General features: G+C 41.9%; 2 protein-coding genes and 1 non-coding gene across 8 annotated transcripts in view; 2 read left to right on the top strand and 1 right to left on the bottom strand.

Annotated features, from left to right (window-relative positions):
- LOC116385669 (tensin-2-like) overlaps positions 1 to 8,176 on the top strand; it is a 28,499-nt gene extending 20,323 nt beyond the window's left edge. For 3 of the 4 annotated variants that reach the window (XM_031851333.1, XM_031851350.1, XM_031851358.1), the window contains 15 exons: positions 262 to 337; positions 692 to 821; positions 1,526 to 1,591; positions 1,679 to 1,795; positions 1,886 to 3,286; positions 3,433 to 3,583; positions 3,684 to 4,549; positions 4,758 to 4,889; positions 5,636 to 5,728; positions 5,888 to 5,965; positions 6,094 to 6,171; positions 6,374 to 6,542; positions 6,696 to 6,764; positions 7,074 to 7,103; positions 7,300 to 8,176. In XM_031851333.1, coding sequence (XP_031707193.1) covers positions 262 to 337; positions 692 to 821; positions 1,526 to 1,591; positions 1,679 to 1,795; positions 1,886 to 3,286; positions 3,433 to 3,583; positions 3,684 to 4,549; positions 4,758 to 4,889; positions 5,636 to 5,728; positions 5,888 to 5,965; positions 6,094 to 6,171; positions 6,374 to 6,542; positions 6,696 to 6,764; positions 7,074 to 7,103; positions 7,300 to 7,444 — 3,601 coding nt within the window. In that variant the 3' untranslated portion in view covers positions 7,445 to 8,176. The remainder of the gene's footprint in view (positions 1 to 261; positions 338 to 691; positions 822 to 1,525; positions 1,592 to 1,678; positions 1,796 to 1,885; positions 3,287 to 3,432; positions 3,584 to 3,683; positions 4,550 to 4,757; positions 4,890 to 5,635; positions 5,729 to 5,887; positions 5,966 to 6,093; positions 6,172 to 6,373; positions 6,543 to 6,695; positions 6,765 to 7,073; positions 7,104 to 7,299) is intronic. The other variant, XM_031851342.1, reaches the window with a different exon arrangement.
- Positions 8,177 to 9,053: 877 nt separating this feature from the next.
- trnaq-uug (transfer RNA glutamine (anticodon UUG)) lies at positions 9,054 to 9,125 on the bottom strand. Its single transcript has one exon. It is a non-coding gene; the product is annotated as a tRNA-Gln (tRNA).
- A 5,588-nt stretch (positions 9,126 to 14,713) lies between these two features.
- The window catches only part of LOC116382429 (vitamin D3 receptor B), a 25,098-nt gene continuing 15,849 nt past the window's right edge, over positions 14,714 to 23,962 (top strand). Inside the window, exons 1-2 of one of the 3 annotated variants that reach the window (XM_031845487.1) lie at positions 14,715 to 15,706; positions 16,025 to 16,098. The gene's annotated coding sequence lies outside the window, so the exon portion shown is untranslated. Of the gene's footprint in view, positions 16,099 to 23,962 lie in introns of all 3 variants that reach the window. The other 2 variants (XM_031845504.1, XM_031845477.1) reach the window with 2 other exon arrangements.

The following is a 23,962-nucleotide window of genomic DNA, read 5'->3' as shown; positions in this document are numbered from 1 at the left end:
GGCAGACTCTTTTCCTTCCCCTGTCCAACTGACAGATATTGTCTATACAGGCTGCTGTCTGTGTTTAGGTGTAGGCTGGTCTGTGCTTATGTTAAAGTTAAATGTTGTCTACCACTGTTGTACCCAACTGAGACATGTTTTGACTGGTTTTATGTGTGTTTGAGCTGGTGTGGCCGTTTTTTATTCAGTGTATTTGTGTGTGTGTGTGTGTGTGTGTGTGTGTGTGTGTGTGTGTGTGTGTGTCTGTGTGTGTGTGTCCAGTGATCCCCAGAGTTCCAGGGCAAGGAAGCTGAGTGTGACTATGGAGCCAGCACTTTTATTAAAGGGGGACATTATGGTGAGCCATAGCTTTTTGTGCACTGTGTGTCACTAATTGGAAACCTTACCTTGATTTAAATCCAATCCAATCCATATCCACACATACAGTACACATACAGTACATCACTGCATGTCTCTTTGAGAGGATAAACATATTCGAAGTACTGGATTTGTCTCGAGTGGCAATCAGTTGCCACAGCAGCAACATGCACCAACGATATATGATCCAACTAAAAAGAGCATTGTAACAAAGCAAATATAACTTGGATTTACTCCTTTTTCACACTTTGAGATATCACCATTTTGAGACGGTTCATGTGAAATGAGCCTCCGTAGTTGCACATGGCTTTCAAACCTAAATCCGTCTCTGCAGGTAAAGTGTTACCATCGGCGGAGTCGAGCAGCAGAGAGGGAGGTGGTGTTCAGAGTCCAGTTTCATACCTGCACTGTCCACGGAGCCCAGCTGTGGTTTGGCAAGACTGAACTGGACCTCGCCTGCACAGGTATAAAACAGAAGCTCAATAGTTTCTTAGGAAATGCATGGAATAGAAAGTTGGGGCAGTTTCAGCTTTTGGACAGTCATGAATGCTTTACAGAGTAAGAGAGTACAGAGAGAGAGTGAGTAGAGTGACAGGTATTTTTGCTACATGTACATAAGGAAAACTATAGTACGACATCACTGCTGGGAGGTTGTTTAGACTACACCAGTGCTTTACTGCACTACAATTTAAATATGTTTTATACATATGAATGAACAAATGGAAACTTCCTCCTATATATTTCTATTGCTTCCTTGAAATGGTTTACACGGCTGTATAATTCAAGACCCACTTATCTTTCAGTCCATTGCGGTGTTTGTCTGTACTCTGATACAAATATCAAATGACAGTGTCAGTTTTAAATGGAACAGAAATGCTTGTACATGGTTCAATAAGCAGCAGTCGTGTGACAGTTGCTCTAAGTGCTACATGCTGTGGCATGCATGCAATTTATAAATAACCCTACCCATACGCATGCATGAAAGTAAAAAAACAAACTAAATTCAGATACAATTCTGAGTGTTATGCTCTGTTGGTGATCTTTTTTTTATTAACTTTGGTGTTTCCACTTCACATGTCAAGAGCACTTTCTTGTGAATGTTATTATCAGTCTCTGTAGTTACAGTCTGGATATTTTAGTCACTGCCTTTATGCTCGTCGTTCTGTAGATGACAGGTTCCCTCCAGATGCTACAGTCGAGTTTATCTTCTCCAATGGGCCGGAAAAAATGAAAGGTGAATATTATCAGCTATCTGTCTGTCATAGCTTCTCTTTCTTTTCGCATGTTCGTATGCTTCATTGTAAAATGTCTGCTTTCCAAGGTCGACAATACCGCAAGAATGATGCCTCCATCAAAGTGGACTACAACATCTCAGACCCTGTGGTCAGATGGGATTCTTATGAGAACTTCAACCTGCACCACCAAGACAGCATTGGAAGTAAGAAACATGCACACACACACCCAGGTGTAAAGGGGAAGCTTTGTGTTAAAAGTATCAGACATCACATCCCCTTCTTGTTTCTTGCAGATATCTCTCATACGAGGGGCCCTCTGGACGGCAGCCTGTATGCCCAGGTGAGGAAGCGTCGTGGGCCGGGCTCGACTGCCTCAGCAGCATCACCCAACGGGTGCCTCACTAGCAGCCCCACAGTCAAGCCTCAAACTCCCAGCCAGCCCCAGCCTCTCACCTACACCTCCGACTCCTCAATCCCCTCTGGTCACCCGGAAGACCCCTCTCCGTCCATAAACCGCCCAGAAAGAGAAAACCCCGACTGTCCATCAAGGAGAGGAGACGGGGAAGATGGAGCAAAGGAGAAAAAAAGAGGCAAAGAGAAAGACAGAGAGACAGCGATTTTAGATGACGGAGACCCGCCAAGTCCTGAAGGTCTGAGGCGAGAACACTCGTGTTGCGGTCGAACGGGTGCGAAGTGTGGCGATGGTGGATGGGAGAGGGAACGAGAGCCCTGCCTTTCTGACGGTCATTGTCTCGGCCGTTGCAACATCACTAAAAAGAATCCAAAAAGCCAAACTCTGCCGGCCTTGCCATCCAAATCAGTTTCCCCGCCTCCTCATTCAACTCACATGGAACTCTGCCATCGACATAGCGCCCATCCTTTACAAGAGTTACCATGGGAACGTCCACCCCCACCCCCGCCCCCGCCTTGTCTCCTCAGGCCCTGCTACCCTTATTCCACCCCTGATCACACCCACCCACACAGCCACACCCTCCCAGCGTTAAACAGACTCTGCACTGGGGAAGAGTGTCACCTCCTCCATTATTCCAGTCACAATCCAGCCTCTCATCTCTCCCATCAATCACTGCCCTCTAGCCCTTACAGGGAAATGTTCTTCAGCTCTGCAACACAGTCCTCTGGCTGCCGCTGTCGAGACTGCTCCAGCAGGCGAGAGCACCAATCAGCCTCAGTTCGTGCATTCCACCCGTTGCACCCCGACCAATCAGAAAACCCACACTGGTCCCAAGGAGCCGGGATACAACGAACAAGAGAGGCGCCTCCGCTATGGGAAAGTGAAAATCCATGGGAGGTGGCAAGAGAGGCAGAGTTCTGGCAGTGCAAATCAGCCGTGCCGGCATTTCGTGTCTGCCACTCCGCTTTGGATCAGAGTCCAAACCCAGAGCCTAGATATGTCATCGGACCTCATCAGGGCTACCCCAGCCCCCAGTCTCTGATGGATGTGCGGGATGGAGCCAGCAGTGGGTACCACACCCCTCCACAGCCCCGTAACTCCTGTCCCTGCTCTCCTTATCAGTCATCCCCAGCCGAGAGCCATGAGAGCCGAGGTTACGCCTCAGGGTACCACTCTGGATCAGCCTCGCCTCTGCCCGCTAGTAGCCCCTCTCCTGTGAGAGGCAGGCTGCCCGAGTCTCCCTCTGGATCTGGAGACCAGCAGCACTCTGAGCATCACAAAGGTGACTGAATAGATGGATGGATGCAGTGTGGATTGTTTCTTTTCTTTTTTTTACATTGAAATGTTAATAACATGTTCATTACTTCTTATTTTTCTAATGTCTTTGTTATGTCTTCATCTCATCTTGTTTTATCTCACTCCTCGAAGGGGGACAAGCCAAGGCTGATGTGGAGGACGACATATCCCAGGGTTCAGAAGGTAAATCGGACTCCAATGGACAGTCAAGCACCCCTGGATTGGACTCTGATCATGACTACACAATCATCGGCGGCAGCAGCCCCACACACACAGAAGACAGGTGGGTGAAACATTTTCCTTTTTGACATGCTCTAAAGCTGAGAGTATAATGACATGAATACAGATTTGTATATAATTATTTATTATTATTTTTTCCTTAGTGTAACTGCTGATAGCCCTCCTCAAACCCAAGAACCCTCTAGAGATCTGGAGTCCAGCACAAATAGCGACAGAGCCATCACACCAGTACCAAGAGAAACACAAACACAAAGTTCCAACATACCCATAAACTCCACACAATCATCAAGTGAGCAGAGTTCGAGCTTTGATGGTAAACTTGGAGCAGCCAAGATCACAGGAAGTGCAGAGGGATCTAACCAATCACAGACTTCAAGCTATGCAACTGTCATCGTCACTCCAGTCCAGGTGCAACTGAATGGCTCTGCCCTTCCTAACGATACCCCATCTGACAGCATCAGAGGTGCATCCATGAACCCCTCTGCTAGTCTCAGTTCTAGTCCTTCCACCACTTCCCCCAATTCTCCTATTGGCTCCCCAGACCTTCAGTCTTCTCCCCAGCCCTCTGGATCAGCTACAGACGCTGCAGGACAAAGATTGACTCCGGAAAGAGACTGCTCGACTGGCACAAAACCACCGTCCCCTGTGCCCGACGGATATCAAACACCAACCTTCCCCTTAGCGTCCTATTACTACCCATTACTAAATGTCCCTCATATACCATACACTGGGTACACTGCAGTTACCATCCCCGCCGTCCAGCCACCGCTACCAGAGAAGAAGCGGCTTTCGTCCTCACCGGGATACCTAAACGGACACAACTCTCTTCTCCGGGCCTCCTCAGCTCCTTCCCCCATGCACCACGTTACTTTCTCCCCCTCTGCGGGAGAGCAGAGACGGGGGTCTTCACACCACAGCTGTAGGGAGGAGGCAGACATCAGGGTCAATGCCAAATTTGTCCAGGACAGCTCAAAGTACTGGTACAAACCAGGCATCTCCAGAGACCAAGGTGAGGATGTCGAGGGATATGCAATGTTTGTATTCATCATTACCAATCTTGTTTTATCATCGATGATCAAGTAATTCAGTATAGTGGAACTTAATACACCGAACTAGAAAACAGCAGGGTGACCTTAGACATCATGTAACCGATATGTTGCCATTGTTGCATCTCTGATTTTACACTACAGCACTCTAATGCATCTTCTCTCCCATAGCCATAGCTGTTTTGAAGGACAAGGGACCAGGAACTTTTCTCATCAGAGACAGTAACTCCTTCCAGGGGGCCTACGGTCTGGCCCTTAAGGTGGCCACACCTCCTCCTAATGCCAACATCACTGTCAGCAAAGGTATCCACGATCCTGGTGTTGTGCATGTTGGCTCACTGTCACATTGCAAAGTCTCACACTTGACACTTGAACACAACAGTGCTATCGTTGTTAGCTACACCTGTGCTTTTCCTACTATGACTAAAGTCTGCTGTGAAAAAGGTGTTTTTCATGGCATCAGTCAAGTGACGTCATACTCCCAACAATAAACTACGTATATAAATGTAATGCCGGTATCATGTTCCTCAATGGTTGATTAACTACATGATTTTGAATCATCATACCATCAAACCCATCAGCATCCGAAATGACTACTGATGGGTTTGCAAGAAAGATACTTGCCAGCAAAGTGTACAAAATCACAGAAAACATCGAGTCAACTTAAGTACTTATGAGGAAGTTTATGATAAAATCAATCTGTGGTTTCCTTTACTTTGTTAATGTGCATTTATTCAATTATAATTAAGAATAAACATTTCATAGTTGAGTTCAAATGATGTATATGTAAGCACGTTTTTACTATTGTCAAATTGAAGGCACAGGTACTAAAATTAATGTTTTTTAACCGCTCCTAATTATTATTCATGTATGTATCTTTTTTTCATACGCATATTATTGTTCAATTAGTCTATAGGCATCAGAATCTTACATTTTCTGTATCTTTTTCGTTCATGCATGCTTATAGAATAGGCTCTTCAGCATGACAGTCTGCCTCATTTTCCATCCTCACTTCTCACCCTCCTCTCCTCTCCCCTCCTCTCTCTCAGGGGATCCTCTGGAACAGCTGGTGAGACACTTCCTCATCGAGACTGGGCCACGGGGAGTGAAGATCAAGGGCTGTCAGAATGAGTCCTACTTTGGTCAGTTATGTGGGAGACAACTGTCGCAATACGTTTCACAGACTGTACATAGTTATGGATGACATACTGAACCTGATCGTTTTAACCTATAGGAAGACATTCTAATCTGTCCGAATCATAATCTGTTTTACCTATTTTGTCTTTCCGTCTTTGTCTCAGGAAGTTTATCTGCCCTGGTGTACCAGCATTCAATTACTCCCATATCTCTGCCATGTGCCCTTCGCATCCCAGAAAAAGGTAAAACGACATATTTATTATGAGAGAACACTCAAACACGTCAACAAATAGGAGGCCATTACAACAGAGACTGGACCCTCAATAATGTATACAGTATTGTTATGTAACTGAAGACTATGATGTTTCAGATCTGGTTGGGGAGCTTCAGGAGATGCAGAGTACAACAAACACCAGCACGGTGGCTGACCTCCTCAAACAAGGAGCAGGTAGTACATGGGCTTTTTTCGTTTTTGGTGATTTTGCTGCCATATGAACTTCCGTTGCGGACCTAGCACATGCAGTGCAATTGATGCAGTTTCTAAGTCCGACCAGCAGAGACTGCTCCAGCCTCGTGTTTTCATAGCACCAAGCTATAAGAGTACACATGTTTATGATGATCCATATTTTCTCATCTCTCTCATAAACAAGCTTGCAACGTGCTCTACCTGAACTCCCTGGAAACCGAGTCATTAACGGGCCCTGAAGCAATCTCAAAGGCAACCAAATGTACCTTTGCACTGAGTCCACGTCCAGTGGCAACGGTGGTCCACTTCAAAGTGTCTTCTCAGGGCATCACTCTAACCGACAGCAAAAGAAGGTACATCTTACATCATACCAACATTATGTCGCTTCATTTCAGTGGAAAAAAAAGTGGTCTGACACAGTATGTACACCATAGTTAGATAGAAAACTTTCCAGAAAAGCTAATTCCAAAGACGAGCAAGTCACGGTATTGTTTGTGTGTCCACAGGCTATTTTTCAGGAGACACTACCCAATCAACAGTGTGACATTCAGCAGTCTCAACCCACAAGACCAGAGGTGGGTCAATGAGACATTGACAGTATTATTTATTAAAAACGATATACATATGCTTGTACATGTTACTGCTGATTATCTTTAGTAAAGGCAGCAACATCTGTGTGCTTGCTGCTGCACAAGTTCTTCCTGTATTGGCTTATATTATAGAAATAAGATCTCTGTGATTTGTCTGCTTTTTCACTCTGAGAGGTGAATGTAGAATGCCAGTCACTGTCTATAGTCTTTATGAAACCGCCTCCATGTCTTTGTTATTCATGTTTTTTTACTAAATATTGTCTCTGTGTCTCTATTCGTGTGCCCGTGCTTCAGGTGGACTAATTCTGATAGCACGTCAAGCAAGTAAGTGCTTGCTTCACTGTGTGTGTTTTTCTTGGCGCGTGATATTAGCGACTGGTACAATGTGCTATACTTTGCATGGCAGTTCATCACAATCAGACGTGCTACTCTGACCTCTTGAAAAACAAAACTGGGTTTCTTTCAAATTGTATTAGTTCTCCTGTCTTTTAAACCTCTCGCATCTCCTTCTCCGCTGCAGGATGTTTGGGTTTGTGGCGAGGCGGACTGGGAGCACTACAGAGAACGTGTGTCACCTGTTTGCAGAAATGGACCCGGAGCAGCCAGCTGTGGCCATTGTCAACTTTATCAACAAAGTCATGCTGGGACCACAGCTACGCAGATGAGAGTGCAGGAGAACTTGAAAAACTCTGGACTATTGGGGATCTAGTGGAGATGTTGACATGATTTTTTAACGAGGTGTGTGTGTGACTACATTTGTTCTTGCATTTATACACTGTGCTCGGCTGTTTTCATGACAGAATCCAGTTCTGACAGATCATGGCTCTGTAGAGCAAATGATGGTTTATATGTCAGTTTACAGAGCAAACAGATAAAGAGGAATAGTTTGATAAGCCAAAGACTGACTTTGTAACCTTTGCCAAATAAGAGTTGTGGTTTTGGGTGGTTGTTTTGTTTTTCTGCTGTTGATTAAGTTGTTGCTATTTTATTTGTAATTCTGTTTCGAACAGTACAACAAACTTCACAAGCTGCGAAAGTCACAATCCATTTCACTGTTATTTGTATAAAAGTTTAAAACTAAAGGAAATGGTTAAGAAATCTTCAATATGTGGAAAAATGTAAGAGTCGTATTTTATGGTTTAAAGTGGCAAAATGCAATTTTGGTCTTTAAACCATGTGTGACAAAGAGTAAAGACATCCTGTATTTTGATTATCTGATAAGAACGTGCCTTTGGGTACATTTTAAACTCAGTGGTTACGTACATATTTTTTAACATCATCAACATTTTGTTAACCATGCAACTATACTATTAAAACTGTATAACCACAGATTACATTACAGTCATTTTAGCAGACGCTTTTATCCAAAGCGACTTACAGATGTCAGAGTCTATCACATTTCTACACCGTAGGCACAACTTACGGGAGCAATTTGGGTTAAGCGTCTTGCTCAAGGACACATCGACACGCAACTAGCAGATTGAACCGCCGACCCTCTGATTGAAAGACGGCCCTGCTATCCACTTAGCCACAGTCGCCGATGTAGCAGTATATTCTGCTGAAGCTGCCTAGAATATAAAACACAGACAGATTGATGATTTAACAAAATACGATGTGGCTACTAACTACACAATATTTAAAATATTGTGGACAGGACCTGAATATTTACAACATTACCACAGCTACTAAAGCCGACATGGACAGCCAGCCTTATTTTGTGAAGTTGAAAATGTCATGAAATCAAAGGATTTTTGTTGATGTCATTATATAGGGATCCAGTACCAGAAAAGTCTCTCCATATCACATATAAGTCTAGGTTTATGTTTGTGTCCCTATTTAACTAACCAATATCCATGGCATGTGGTTTCATTTTAAAGCCAAAGACTTTATTGTGTGAAGATATTTTGAAAATTCAATTTCTTTTTTATCAATACATGTTTGTTGTTGGTATTTGTGTGTTTTCTATAAAGCTGATACAATATTTGGATAACTTCAGCGCAGTTATTATTTTTCATAATGATTTTTTAATGTAAAAGAAGTAATATATTTTATGCCTCTGAGAAGAATGGTGTATGTGATATTTGACAAGAAATTTAAGCAATAAAATCGAATCAAATGCAAGTGTACGATTCATCATTTAAAGGTATTATGAAAAATATAGCTAAGCCCAAGTTCATAAATTTCTTCTCTTATTAAAGCCTTGTAGTCATTTCCTGATATTGTCAGCGTTTATAATTACCGATCACCATTTAACAGTAGTTGGTTAAAAGAACGAGGTCCCACCGAGATTTGAACTCGGATCGCTGGATTCAAAGTCCAGAGTGCTAACCATTACACCATGGGACCAAGGATGTCATGAATGGTCCCACTACCTTTCTGATCTATGTTGTTAATTCACCGATTAACACCGATCTCATCATACGGTATGCTATAAGTGAGGTTAAACGGTCAAAATCGAAATCAGAGTGCCAGCTACCCCGTGGTTTCCTTCATTGCTAGTTAGCTAACGAAAGCTAACCTAACGTTAGCTACCGTTAGCTAAGTCTAATAGGCTGTGTGTGATGAAAGACAGCACCGACGGAGTGTGAAATCAGAGGTAGCTTCTTATAAACATACGCATCCATCTACACGTGCAGACAGTCGACCACGTCTGGTCTAACCGAGCCCTGAAGGAACTGAAGATTTGAGGGTCACGTCAATTACTTTCAATAATGTTTGCAAGCTGCTAGCTGGCTAGTCCTTAACCGATTTCTTCTCCTCAAAATAAAAGCTCTGTTTTCAAAATAAAGGTTTTTTCGGATAGTAGTTTTGTGTGAGTATTGCGTAGCTACATTTTTACAAAGGTTTTGTTACAGATTATTTTTCTTGGAAGCAACAATCAACTGTAATCATACTTAACTGATTGCATACACATTAGTAAAGAAAACGTAATTGCATTTGGGGAAAAAAAGAGTGAAGTAGCCCACATCTGACTGGGAAAACAAAATAAGAAAGTCAGCACATAGGTGCTTTTAAGTAACCAACACTGCTCCAGTGGAGCAGCTCAGTGGTCATGGGGTTGGTTCGTTTGCAATGAATACTCAACAAACTGGTGAATATTAATAAGTGTGAAAAAGCACCTAGTTATTAACCAGATACAAAATGTATTCCAAGCCCATCTGTTTTGCAGGTCCTCAATCCAACTCTAGCATTTGATCCAGTTGACTGTGTTGGAAGATATAGCCTATAATGAGTTAAGTGTATAGTCACTATATTATCTTTCTTGTGTTGCTGAGGAACAATAAAGGCTCTACTTTGGTGTGATTGCTTGTGACTAGCTCAACCAGTTGCATATAGCACATTTCATGTGCAGGCACTCTGGCATACATGGCTGACTTCCTCTGTGCAATTTAGAAAAATGTGTGATAGTATAGCAGTGTAATGGATGATCAGTGGCCATGTTGTCCCTCATTCTCCCAAAAGAGGGAACTAGAGGGACTTTAATAGAGCATGTAGGCCTAGTCCTCTTGTGTACTCAGATCTCCATTTTGCAACTCCCGGTGAGCCTCTGGAGGAAAATGGTATGAGGTTTCAGATTTTTCTGTTTCTGAATTAAAGATCACAGTCAGTCTCGCTGCATCACTAAATGTCAGAGCTGGATCATGTAGCAACTGCAATACCTGTTTTCAATAAGTCCTGTTAGTTTTGTGCTTTATGAAGTCGAAGAACTGTAAGAGTCCGGGAACACCCACCCTCTCTTGACTATAGCTTGTAGGACTTATTAAAAAGAAAAATAACCTTTGGTCCCTTAAGTCAATATTGGAAGAAGAAAAAATAAATTCCAATAATGCTCAATATTTGCTATTACTTCTACGAAACCACAAGTCACATACCTACTTGGTTTCAATAACAATTTATATTGTTTTTTTATTAATGCCATTAGAAGAAAAGCATGTTATGATACACTGCATTACTTCTCTGATTATTTTATTGACACCACTGATTATTGTATACTAATAAGCCTTGCATCACAGATGAAAATTAAGTACAGTGCAATAGTTTATTTTAGTCCATTTTTCAGGTACTTTATTTCAATATTTCAATATTTTGGGAATTTTATGGTTTTACTCCACTACATTTCCGATGGTAATAAACTCACTATGTTTAACTGTTGCAGATTGAATTGAATTAATCCAATTGAATATTTAATATCTGAACCTGCTACAGCAATACAATCAAATAATTATATATATATATATATATATATATATATATATATATATATAATTTAATTGAATATGATTTTATTGTACCTTCTATCAAAGACCAGAACAGGACAGCAGAATACAAATCTGTATCACAAACTATCGAACAATCAAAAACAGTAAAGCCAAGAAAAAATAGAGATATTACAAATGGTACAAAACATTACAATGATATTTGGTAATAAATTAACAGTCTGATGGCATTAAGGACAACGCTGTCCTGATCCTGTTGGCTCTGGAAATAAAACTGAAATAAAATATTGCATAGTTTGTGGCTAAGATTGAGTGCAGTTTTGGATGATTTTGTGGGCATCTCCTGTGGTTAACGGTCATTTATTGCCTGTGAGAAACTATGCTGCTTACATCACCTGATGTAAAGCTTTACAGTCCTGGGTGGTGCAGCTTGGAAACCACACGGTGATGCAGCTACACTCAATGTAACAAATCTATATGTAGAGAGGATGTACGGAGCCAAGCTGAATTTACATGTCAACATCACGCAGTATTGCTGCTGATCGAGAGGAACTTGAAACTGCTGACTGTAACGATTTAATGATGTATCGATTTGATGAGATTTGTCTTTGCTGAATGCCACAATTATCTCTTTTACCTTGTTGTCCCGGCACCCTATTTAAGAGTCTCACCTATGCCTCATTTGCAGACTTGTCACTGTCAGATACAATGTTTGACCAAGTTAGATTTCAGAAGAAATAAAATTATATCATGTTATTCCATATTTTGCACATGGCTCTAAAAGTTAACAATAACTAATAGTAGATGATATTTCAGAAATCAGGCTATTGTTGAAATTCAGAAATAATCAGATTTTCTGTGATTGGCTGTGATGTGCCTCATAGTTAAATGTGTTCACAGAGTAATGGCGTGAGCTCAGTGCACAGTCTTGGGTGTCCGCAGTGCTGATAATGATTGGAGGAAGTGTCAATCTTCATCTGCCTTTCAGCAAAGTCCAGGATTCAGTTACTCATGGTGACCCTCAGACGTAATCCCTGAGGATAAAGAGAATCATATTGAAGTTAGTGCTGTTATCAACAGCATTCTCACATATATGCTCTTCATGTCCAAATGTGACAGAGCAGCATGTTGTGAAGTTGATATTTTAGCTCAATGCTAAATACAGACTGTAGATTGCCCGGGGGAAGGGAGTCTATGTGGCTTTGACCAGCAGCCCGAGGCATCCCATGATGACAGACAACAGGGTGGTACCCTCAGGCAGGATTTCCTCAGTTTCATGACTGCATGTTGTATTGCACTGAAACATGCGCTGTTATCCTATGCATGTTTTATTCTCTTGCTGCTGGGCTTCCCTTTGTGGCTCTGTGTTTGTCCTCATTAAGTAATTGAGAAATTACAAAGTAGATAGATAGATAGTTACTTTATTAATCCCGCAAGGGGACATTTTTTCACTACAGGTACATATGATACAGGTAAATAAAATAACAGAGTAAAATGAGTCTGTTGGAGAAAGATTTTAGACACACGATGTTTGATCACATTTTCACGTGTTCATGTATTCTCATGTTGGAGATGCACTAGCTTACTGTCATATCTGATGTGCCTGAAGCTGTACTGTATATGCATGTACGTGTGTGCATGTGTATGTCAGCTTTTCTCTGACTTAATAGCCTTGTAAAATCTGATTTGTGCTACGTTGATTTTGTGCAACGTGATAGTTTTATACCCTGACAAACAATCTGCTTTCACTGACATTTTTGTTTCTGTGAATGTTACCCTGCTACCTTACTATTTAGTTTTATAAATACTCACACTTGCAGTCCTGTGCAATTTCACTTTGAATAGTCCAGCAATTCCAAAAATGATTGTCTTAATCTTCAATGTTTTAATTCATCTTATTGTGGCGGGAATAACAACCTCCTAATGCACCACAATGGACCATTGTTCCACTCTATATATACAGTCCACAATAAATGTGTCTCGTCTAAATCTGCAGCCACATTAATGCTGGGATGTGCATGTGTGTTCAACTGATGCGTACATGTCCTCAACTGTCCCTTTACACTATAAAGCTATCCAAGGTATTTATGGCCAGTGCCTGAGATAATAATTCCTGTAGTTTTAGTGGGTCAAGAGTTTATGATCTCTGATTTCCCCACTCCTTGTTTCCAAACAGCAAGCCAGTTTACAGTGAAGGGCTGGAGCATGTGAGGACACAAAATGGCTGGACGAGGATACATGTCTGACATGGGTGTTGTGGAGCCAAATAAATCCCTGTTAGCAGAAAGGCTTGATCCTGTGCTGGTGCCAGACTCGGAAACCGCCCAAACCGCCAGACAAGGATCAACTCTCCATGAGCACGCACCTAACACCCACACACTTTATGATCAGTTGTACACGAATCAACTGTCAACAAGCTTATGACACATGTCTAAGGTGGATGACTCAGGATATGTTAATTCTGAGGGTAAAACAGATTACAACTAAGTTTATTTGGTGACATTGAACTTTGCACATGCATGGTTGGCACAGAGGGTATAAAATGTATAACTGTCTTATGTGGAGTGGACTATAATATTTAAGGAATGTTTGTCATGAAAATGTTTGTCCTTTTGGAGGCAAGGCAGTGCCAGCAGCGGATTTAGAAAACAGTGTACAACACTGGAGCCATAAACAACGGTGCAGACTGTTGTTAAATTAATGCAGGGGATAAATAGAGGGCTTGTGAGAGTGCAAAATACTTGATACACATTTGTTACAGAGTTGACTTTGCTGCGTATTTGTAGATTTTGTAAATTGCAAAAGGGGAAAAAACTAGTTTCAGTTTACATATTTTAGGTTATTGCTATAATCTGGTATTTACATTGTCTTATTGCACTGTTGGTTTCAGTATTTACAATTTTCTTTTCAAATTTAAAGACCAAAATAAAGATAATTTCAAAACAGCACAAACAGATTGGATACAAAATGGGTTAGAAATAGTACCATAGCAAAAAAAATTCAAAATGTATGTTAAAGTTTTTAATTTTATGCAAAACACATACGGCTAGGCCTTGTAGAAACCTCAGAAATAATATGTACTGCTTGAAAGGCAGCTTCTGTTATGCCATAACATATATGCATTCCCTTCACCATCTGCACAGATCTACCCTTTGTCTTGTTTTTAAGCTGCCGCGGTCGTACAGAACGACTCATTGGAAGAGGATATATAGAACCGGATGGGGCCCTTTCTCTCTCTTTCCTCTCTCCCCTTCTTATCTGTCGCCTTTACTTGTGTTTACATTATAGACACACCCCTGACCTTCACCCAGGCCCCCTCTGCTGGCCCCTTCGCACACACACGCACACCATAACACCACATGCCAGACCTCCTATGCGCACACAAGTGTGAATGAACAAATGCCACCTATGTGGGCGCAAACAAACAGAAAATATAGATGTTGTCTCGGTGAATTGTACAGAATATCCGCATTGTTTGCCCATTGTGATCGTTCAATCGTCTATTTTTAGCATACTAGGTCATATCTCATGCATCACAAAGCAAATGTAGGAGTAGATCGCCACGCATCAGAATTGCTTTCCAGCCTACCACCGTACTGCAGAGTAGACACACCCCTCCGATACACACGCCTCACTGCACGCAGTTGCACAATGTCAAAGAAACAATGCAGCAAAATTCATAAAATGGGCGACTTGGGACCGGGCAGTGCTCATTTTATTATTTCAACAGCGTGATATCGATGGTGACGTTGTTGTGATTTATTTAAATTTAAAATATAGGGCTCAAAGCCTGAATCAGCAAAACAAAGACACTCCGGAGCAAGAGAGAAATACGACAACAACGGGGCGACTTCCACCTATTGAGACACCACGCGGCATCTAATGTTAGCGCGGTAATCCCCCACTCCGGGCGTCCATTGATTCAGAGATTAGAGGGAAAAAGATGTTGCTTTAAACCTCACGCGGTCAAAGTTGTTTACCTCTCCGTTACCTCTGACGTCGTGACACACCCCTGTTTGAGGGGCGGCTCCCCTCTTCACAGACACCGGAGCCGACCAGACAAAGCCGGGCTCGGCCGAAATGTCACCAACCACAACACGGGAGACACTCCGAGCGCACGTCTGATTGGTTACCAGAGGGGCTGGGGGGGAAATCCCTCTTTCTCGTAGAGGTCCTGGAGAGGGGGCGGTGCATAACAAAAAGTAATGGCCATCTATATGGGTCCTGAAGAAGGAGGGGTATTTCACGTCGGACTACCGTAGGTGCGATTGAGTTTTATTCATGTAAGTGCGTACGTTTTTTCCTGTCAGTGAAATCCAGTTTGAGCCTCTGCCATTTCTTCCGTTGGACGTTCGTTAGAAGCGGTCGCAAAACGGTTAGTAAGCTGGCTGAACTTGGTGCTGCGTTTTAGGGTTAAAAGCAGCCAGCTAGCCACGCTAACGTTAGCTACTACCAGCGCTGCTGTGAGAGACTACGTCTGGAAAGGGCGTACGAGTTTGACGTGTTTCTCCCCCAAAAGTCTCCTCGCATTTTTTTTTTTTTTTTTTTTTTTAGTTTTAGTCCGAAACGCAGTCATCGCTCCCTCACAGCTAACTCCCGCAGTCAACATGGAGGGGACGCACTTTGCAAGAGGTTGAGCACCACGACGAAACGGCGACTAAAGGGGGATTAAAAGCAACTCTGTCTGGATGGGGGAAAAGTTGAGCTGAGGTATGAAACTCGCATGCACAGGAGGAATGCTAAAGTCGAAACTTGAGTTTATTGTAGTTTATGTTGCTCAAGACCACACGAGAAGCACGTTTATCGCAGTTTAAGTGTCTTGTTATCAACGTGTTTGCCTACTACATACTTGCCTAAAACGTAGGATGGTTACGATTGAGTGTGTGTGTGCGCGCGTGTGTGTGTGTGTGTGTGTGTGTGTGTTACTGTTGAAAGTAAGTCAGTGTTGCATAAACGGAGCAACTGCAGGTCAGGTACAGGCCCACTCGGTGTCTTGCGACATGCCATTTTGCTTTTTGTATTGAACAGGATTAACAACTTGGGATAAAGTGAAGAAAGGTTTCAAGTCTTTCCTATTGTACAAGGGCATGCTAAGACCTCAGGTGAGACGTTTTTTTTTTATTTTACATGTGTGTATTAATGGCGTGCTGTATTTTGAAAATATTCTCTGTGGCGGTGTTTACCATGTTGCTTTGAAGTTACACACGATTTGTTGCTGTAATCTTTGCACATTCCTTGAGATTATTGCAGTCTCGTGATGTGACACCTATGATACTTTTAAATACATTTATTCTCATCATATACACAAGTAATATCTTAAGAATAAGGTAGTGAGTAATGCATGCTTTAAAAAAAAAATCAATATTGGCATTAATATGACTGTAAAATCAGCATTTTGAAGAATTAATTGGAAATGTCAGTACTTTAAACTTTGGTTGATATAATGTGATTTAAATCAGTGTTTTTCTGTCCAAATTAGAACATTATTTCCTACAGCTACAGAGTGAAAATTACCCCAATAAAGAACATTAATATTAGTCACCTTTAATATCACAATCTGATATCAACTCACATTTTAATTGTGTTGATGAACACATGATAAAAAAAGTACTCGGTGCCGAATTTAGCCCTCTTGTTATGTAGCATACAGTTAGGCCACGTCCAGCAATTTACCTGCGCATGATGGGAGTTCTCCCTCACTTTCTCAAACAAACGCACGCACACACACACGCACAGTGGTGTCTTCTTTCTCCTCTGCTCATCACTAAAAATTGTAAATCTAAAGGGGCCCACATGCAGCTAACAGCAGGCGATACATATTCCTAACGATTTTCCCAGTGACCTTTGTGCTAATTCTTATCCTTTTCTGTTTATGAAACCGTTTGACACTTAAAGTAGCAGGTAGGATGTTGTTTTTTAAGGCCAGCTGCTTCATCGTGTCTCTTCTCAACAACACTGCGCACTTGAGATCGACGTTCACAAATGTTCTGAATTTGTGGAAATTCGCAAGACAACATACAACGGAACGGGAGACTCGAGCCTAAATGAGGACCACGTCTGCTTAGACCTTTCTTCAGTAGAACTCGGTGCTGACGTGTTATGGGCAGATACGAGACGGGCTCAGTTGCTGTCTTTATTGACTTTAACTGCAGCAGGCTGTTCATGGAGCTGTGTGCTGTGGTGATGGTACAGTCCATTATGGCTCCTGTACAGTGAAGTACCCCGCCCCCACCCTCTTTCGTGACTACAGTAATTGGTTGCTTCCTCTCACATGTAACCCTATAGAAAGAAAGAGGTTGCTGTACTTAACTGTAAAGACCCACTTGTATGTACCTGTACATGCGTGCTGTTTGCCACATGTGTTCAGTTGCTTTTGTGACTAATGAAGCGTTTACTTCCCCTTAATGTCTTTTGGTGCTCAATTACCTCCCGAGGTTAATGGTTTCTAGGCCAAACACATCACACAGGTAATATTTGTTGTGTGCAGGTCATGCAGAAAATGTATCTTCCCCTGTTTGATATGCAGGGCAGTGGATGTATATTCAGATGTCTCTTCTAATTCATTGCAGAGTATAACTGGAATATGGAGGACATTTGAGTATTGATTTTTATTTATTTATTTATTTTTTTTAACCTTTCAAAAGTTTTCTGTCGTTTGTTATATTTCATTTTTTCAAGTGTTTCCCAAAAGAGAGACAGCCTTTCATGGAGGTTATGTAACTTTGACTTGTGGGCTAACTTGCATTTGCACCCACCTCACCCACATGTCCGTTCGTTGCCTGTCCGGTTCTGTCCAGTTGGCTCTCCTTGCGTACGGCTCTGTGTGCTTGAGAATGTGCATTCTCTGTCAAATTCGGCATAGACATAAACAGGACTTTCGGTGTGTGTTTGAGTGGGCCTCTCCCTGCCTCGTCTCTTTCCCCTCTCCAGAGTCCAGCAAGGGGCCCAGCATAAGGGGGCAGTTCTGCCGTCACTGCCTCTCTCTCTCTCTCGCCTTGCAGGCCAGCACTGGGGCCTGGGCGGGCGGGCGGGCGGGGGGGGGGGGGGGGGGGGTTGTTGTGCAGAGACCATAGGCTTGGACATGTGACCCCTTCCACCACACTTTAGCCCATCTCGTGTGGGGCACAGGTCACCTTGTCATGTGCTATTATGGCTGCTGTAACATACTCCCTGTGATTGTAGGAAAAGAGCATGAGATAGACCCGTGGAGGCTGAGGGAGGGAGGGAGGGAGAGACAGATCGGGAGAGAGAGTGGAGTGAAGGGACAGGACTGGGCTAGTCTGCTCAGCCAGTTGTTTAGCTGCATTACAGACTCAGTGCGTCTTCTTTGTTGTTGTTAGGTCCACATTGTCTCTTTTTGTCCATTGTTCTCTGTCCCCTATCTGTTCTCATCATGTATTCTTTTTTTTTTTTTTTTTTTTTTTTTTTTTTTTTTTTTTTTTTTTTTTTGTCTTTTTTTTTTTCTTAGGCAATTCGTAAACACCAATCGCATTTGAATTAAACTTCTTCAGTCACATCATGATCACATTTTATTTTGAATGGTACTTATTTGTCTTCAACCCCCACCGTTCTCCTCCTTTTCGTTTTTTTCCCCCGCTCGGCCATTATTGTGGGTTTAGATGTACTTCTATGTGGGAATCACACGTCCATGTTTTTTTTTTTCCATTGTAGGCCAGCTCACTCTGCAGCCCGGGTCATTCTAGATCTGATTTGTTTTATGTCTCTTCTGTACTCGTAGTGACCCAGCCAGAGGTATGCAGTAAAACACATCGCCTTATGTTTTCTCCCTCCAACCCTCTCCACAAATTCTCTCTTTCTCCCTCTCTTTTCCTTTAAGAGAGACTTTTGGCAGCATGGAACAATTTCAGAACCATTTGTGGGATTGCGTCATGTGATGTAGACGGAAGATGCTCATTGGATTGTCAAACGGGGCCTCCTTCTCCCACTCAGGCGTTCCACAGCAAGCCCTTTCTTTCCTCCAGTGCTGTTATATGTCTGGATGTGATTCCGACTCTGACTCTTATGTGTTGGGATGTGGTCTGTAAACTCATTGCTGACATTCTTGGGACGTGATGCCAGAGGTTTTTTATTTCCCACTTTCTCTTTTTCTCTTCTGCACGTCTGTGTGCAGTTAAAATGATCCCTCTTTGAAATCTGGATCCTCCTCTTTACCCACTTTGTTGTAACTCGCCCTGTCCTCAATCACAGTTCATTTCAACGCCCAGGCACTAATGACACCACTTAATTAGTTTAGTTAGATGGTGGGTGTTGGTTGAGGGTGGGTATTATAATCACTTAATATTGACTTTGATGAAAGTTAATCCAACATCTGGGCTGCGGTCCAAAACCTTTTTTTTTTTTTTTTTTTGTACAGCTGAGGTCTCACTTATGTCTTTTCTGTAAGTAGCGGGGCACCTGAGAAAGAGAACCAATGGCCACTCTCCTGTTTGGTAATCACATACTTGGATAATGGTGCAGCTTGAAACAAAATGGCGAATAGAACAGTAGGAAATAAGCTACTTTATGGGTGTGATTGGACTCCTGCCATGGTCCACCTTGGCACTTATTCCTGTCTTAATATCCCACAGCTGCTCAAACTGCAGCAGTAATACACAGATCCGTGAATTGGCATATTCTAAAGACTACGTTAACCGTACAAGATCATCGGCACGACGCGTTACCGTTTCTCACATTAGCACTTAACATGTCTCGACTCTATATCCCTCAGGTTCACACCATCTGTAGTTGAGACTTCATTTCCACACTGATTGACGTGATGTCAATTAATTAGAAGCTGCAAGTTAGATACTTTCTTTTGGGGTGCAGATGGTGCAAACAATTTACACTGAGAAAGTGACACAGGTTGTGTCAATTTATGCAAACTTTGGTGGGATATTCCTCCAACTCCACCAGAGTAAAGAATCAGCCAGGTGTTCAATAATAAATATTTAATCACTGGACCTTTTATGTAGTGCAGGTTATTAAAGATATTCTGTTATATGACAAGAGTGTCTCTTTCAGACACGTTCATTTAAATTTAGTTCAGACCGCACTAGAGCATTAATCTACTGAATTGATGACTTATCAAACATTTGGCATTAAGGCGTCTACAGATGGTGTCGTGTCTTTAAATCTAACCCGGGACCAGTTCTAATGTCAGTCCCTAGATTACAAGACGCACATATGTCATTTCAGCCATGATGTGATAAATCAAAGGAGGAAAAGATGAGTCAGTGCTCCACTGCATGCGAAGTAGCACTTGTTCTCCCTCAACTAGATTACTGGGTAAAAAAGAAAAGGAAACTCCCTAGTCTCTCATCCAGCTATGCCACCAAAATTAGAGTAATGTCTTTATTTTGCAGCTTTCACCACCCAGTTACAATGTCAAGCTCCAGTCAGTTTGCGGTGCTGCACATAATTACAGCAGGCCTCATGTCTTGCTCATCAACCGCTGCCGCTGTGTCTCTCAGACTCCCAAACCCCAGACTTCCAGTACACATCATTTTCCCCTCTTTTTGTTCCTTTATTTATCTGATAGATTCCATCAATTCCCTCTTTTGTTAAGGGTATTCAGTTGCAGAGCAATTTTACACTACGTGGTCAATTCTTCTCTCAACTTCTGTCTGTTAATACTTTTATTAGAGCTGAAATGATCAGTTCAAAGGCAGAAAAATAAACTGGCAACTATTTTGAGTATTGAATAAGCAAAGTCAAACTATTCAACATTTCCTAGTTCCAGCTTCTCACTTGTGGGGATTTGCTGCTTTTTTTCAGTTTCTTATCATTGTCATTGAATATATTTGGGTTTTGCATTGTTGGTTGTACAAAACAAGATATTGGGGTTTCAGGAAACGGTAAGTTTCCCCCTATTTTCTGACATTTTTAAGGTTAAACTGAGGAAATAATCATCAGATTAATCCAATGTCTCTTATAAACCCCCAAAACAGAATAACTGTCCTGGTCTTCATTGTTATTACTCACTGTGTCACAAGTGATGTTCTCACACCAAAATGAGCTTCTTCATTTCAAAAAAGGGAGGAAATCAACACCAACGCAGATAAATCATACTAAAGATGTGATTCCTACGCGAACGGCCTTCCCCTCCGATACTTCTCAAAATGAGAAGCTGTCAGAGATGAGACTTTTATTTATATTTAGCCAGTAATTGAAGTGGCTTCTGATTGTGTATTTTTAGCCGTCCTTTTTAGATAACAAAAACAGGCTGTTTGTGTTTAAGTTGCTTCTCTCTGGGCCACTGCCGAGTGCTCGCTCTCTCTCACATCTGCAACAGCCGGCCAGGGCACGGCTTGTGATGCAGAAAGTCGCAGCGACAAAGAAGTCACCCCTCCCCTACTCACTGTATCAATGTTCATATCCATATCCGTTTTTACTCTCATCACTTCAGCATCCCATAAGCCCCGCCCCTCTCTCCGGCCTGCTTCTCCCTCGCGTCCCCCTTTCCTCTTAAACTCACGTGGGCTGGCACTTCCTCTCTCTGTCTGACGGTCACGCAGAGGGCAAAAAGATGATCGTCCTCTCAACTATACGTGTAGCGATGTGTAATGGATACATGGCCGAGTGAAAACATGCCTACCATGTGACGCCCTCAATAACAACGTTGAGAAGATCTCAGAATCCAGAGGGAAATTGTGCTGCTGCAAAGACAGTTGCTTTATATTTGGGAGACGTTCAATGTGGAAAAATATTCAAGGTTACCACGATGAACTGGCATTTTTGTACTTGTTATGAATTATGTTGTGGTTTAACCAAGGACAAAGCTATGACGTCACCCGTGTTCAAGGCTCCCACTGCTTTGAGGGAGAGACATTCAATAAACGCCCCTGACAACCCAAGAGATGGAAAATATTTTGTATAAACTAATGTGGCGGCCATAATGCTTTGGTAGAAGTTGCTCACGTTCAAGAGATTTGCGAGCTTATTCCTTCTCATACTAGTCATGTGGCTGAGATGAGCTTTCTTATTACCCTCGGTAGCTCCCCACTTCACATGGAATACATTCACAGACTGTGATTGTCCATGTTCCTTGATCTTCCTTGTCCTTTTTTTTTTTTTTTTTTTTTTTTTTTTTTTAACTACTTCAATGGCAACTGCTAACGTGTCGGCCCCTGTTCAAGTTAAATAGATGTCCCAAGATTGCAGTCATGATATACATTATGACATGATAACTGTCACGGTAAATGTTTTTTAATGGAAGTAAAACACAAGTGGAATAAATGAAAAGTAATGTAAAAGTGATAGTTGTAATATATATGTAATTAAGACCAAAACTCTAAGTATTGAAGTAATCTAGAAATGCAAGTAAATCCAGAAACTAAAGTAGGAAGTTGTTTTTTTTTAATCTGTTCTTTTATGCAATTCAAGTGCATCTAACAAAACAACATTATCCACATTACAAAGATACGATTCTAAAAATAACAGTTTTGACGACGGAGTCATCAGTTATGTCTTTGTAAATATTGGATTCTTTAGTGCATAATCAAATTGAAATAATTACCAAATAGAGGAAAGTTGGCCCTGTTGTGTGAAATGAATGACATGACAGACATTCACATCCCAAGGCTTAATATTTTAAGTAGTAAAACCAGTGCTTGTTGTCCGTGTGAATAAATGCTGAATAAGTCGTTGCAGTCTGGAAGACCAGTCTGTGATGTTTAGTATTATAAACTGCGCCGTGACAATTTCTGAAACATTGCAGAGTGCCAGCTTGATAAAGATCAAACCAATATATTAAATATCCTTGTTAAAGTAACTATCTACATAAACAGTTACACCCTCTTGGCTACTGTTTCCCTCGTTTCAGTGGGTTTATTATGAATTAGGTTAATTCTTTTCTACTGTTAAGTCCTCGCCAAACAGAGATCTTGCATCCATTACACAGGCCCTTTTTAGAATACAATTATATTTTATTTCCAGCATTTCAGATCTGTTTATGCTTGCAGCTGGCCGCCCACCCAGAGCCTGCTTCTGCTCGAGGTTTCTGCCTGTTAAAAGGAAGTTTTTCTTCGCCACTGTCGCCAAATGCTTACTCGTAGTTTGAATTGTTGGGTCTCTGTAAATAGCAAATATAAAGATTACGGTCTGCACCTTCTCTATATGCAATTGTTACGTGCCCTGAGATAACTTCCGTTACGATCTGATTTATTGAATGGTGGAATACTTTTCTTTTGTTACTATTTTTCAGAGTAAGTGCTTTTGAAATAATAGTTTCATAACTTTTTATGTTAACTTACCAAAGCTGGTGTAAGTTTCATGCGTTAGTTTACCTAGACTTGAATGTATTGGACTGAAGGCACATCCTAATAGCGGCTGACCATGTTGAAAAGTTTGGAGAAAATGTGGAAAGAGTAAATCTGACCAACACGGAAAACTTCAAATAAAAACGTCTCAATGCTCAGTGAGTTCTTAACGTCATGCTGCTCCTTTTATGCAGGAAGCAACAAATGTGTTTGCCACCTGAGAAGTTCAGCAGTTGCTCCAAAAGTTGCTGGACTCCAAGTTGTTTCACCTAATACAGTCGGTGGCAGCGCATAATAATGTCCTCTTGCTGCTGTGCACTATTCAAAAGAAAAGATTCTCTAGTTGGTGAAACAGTTACAATTTGCAAGCACATCAATTCTACCCGATGGGGGGGGGGAAAGTCAAAAGTTAGTTGCCCGTCACGGAGCAGGACCATAAGCTGATCAGAAATCCCAGTGTTACTCTTTTATCCTTAGGCTTTTTGCCACTGTAACGCATGAGACATGAGTAATAACTCGCATTAATATCGCAATTACAGATTTGATTGATGCTGCCGAACGACGTACACACACACTTTGTATATCATTCAAGAGTGAGACATTCAGTAGAAGCCTAAAGCTCCAACTTGGCTTTGCGTGTCAGAAGCAGGAATGAGTACAGATCTGGCCTAATGACCTCATGCATTATTTAGCTCTCTCTCTCTCTCTC

Source organism: Anarrhichthys ocellatus, unplaced genomic scaffold (assembly GCF_004355925.1).
Source record: "Anarrhichthys ocellatus isolate YVR2014 unplaced genomic scaffold, GSC_Weel_1.0 scaffold1, whole genome shotgun sequence".
NCBI lineage: Eukaryota > Metazoa > Chordata > Actinopteri > Perciformes > Anarhichadidae > Anarrhichthys > Anarrhichthys ocellatus.
Note: the sequence above shows the minus strand (reverse complement) of the source record. Positions and strands in the feature narration are given on the sequence as shown.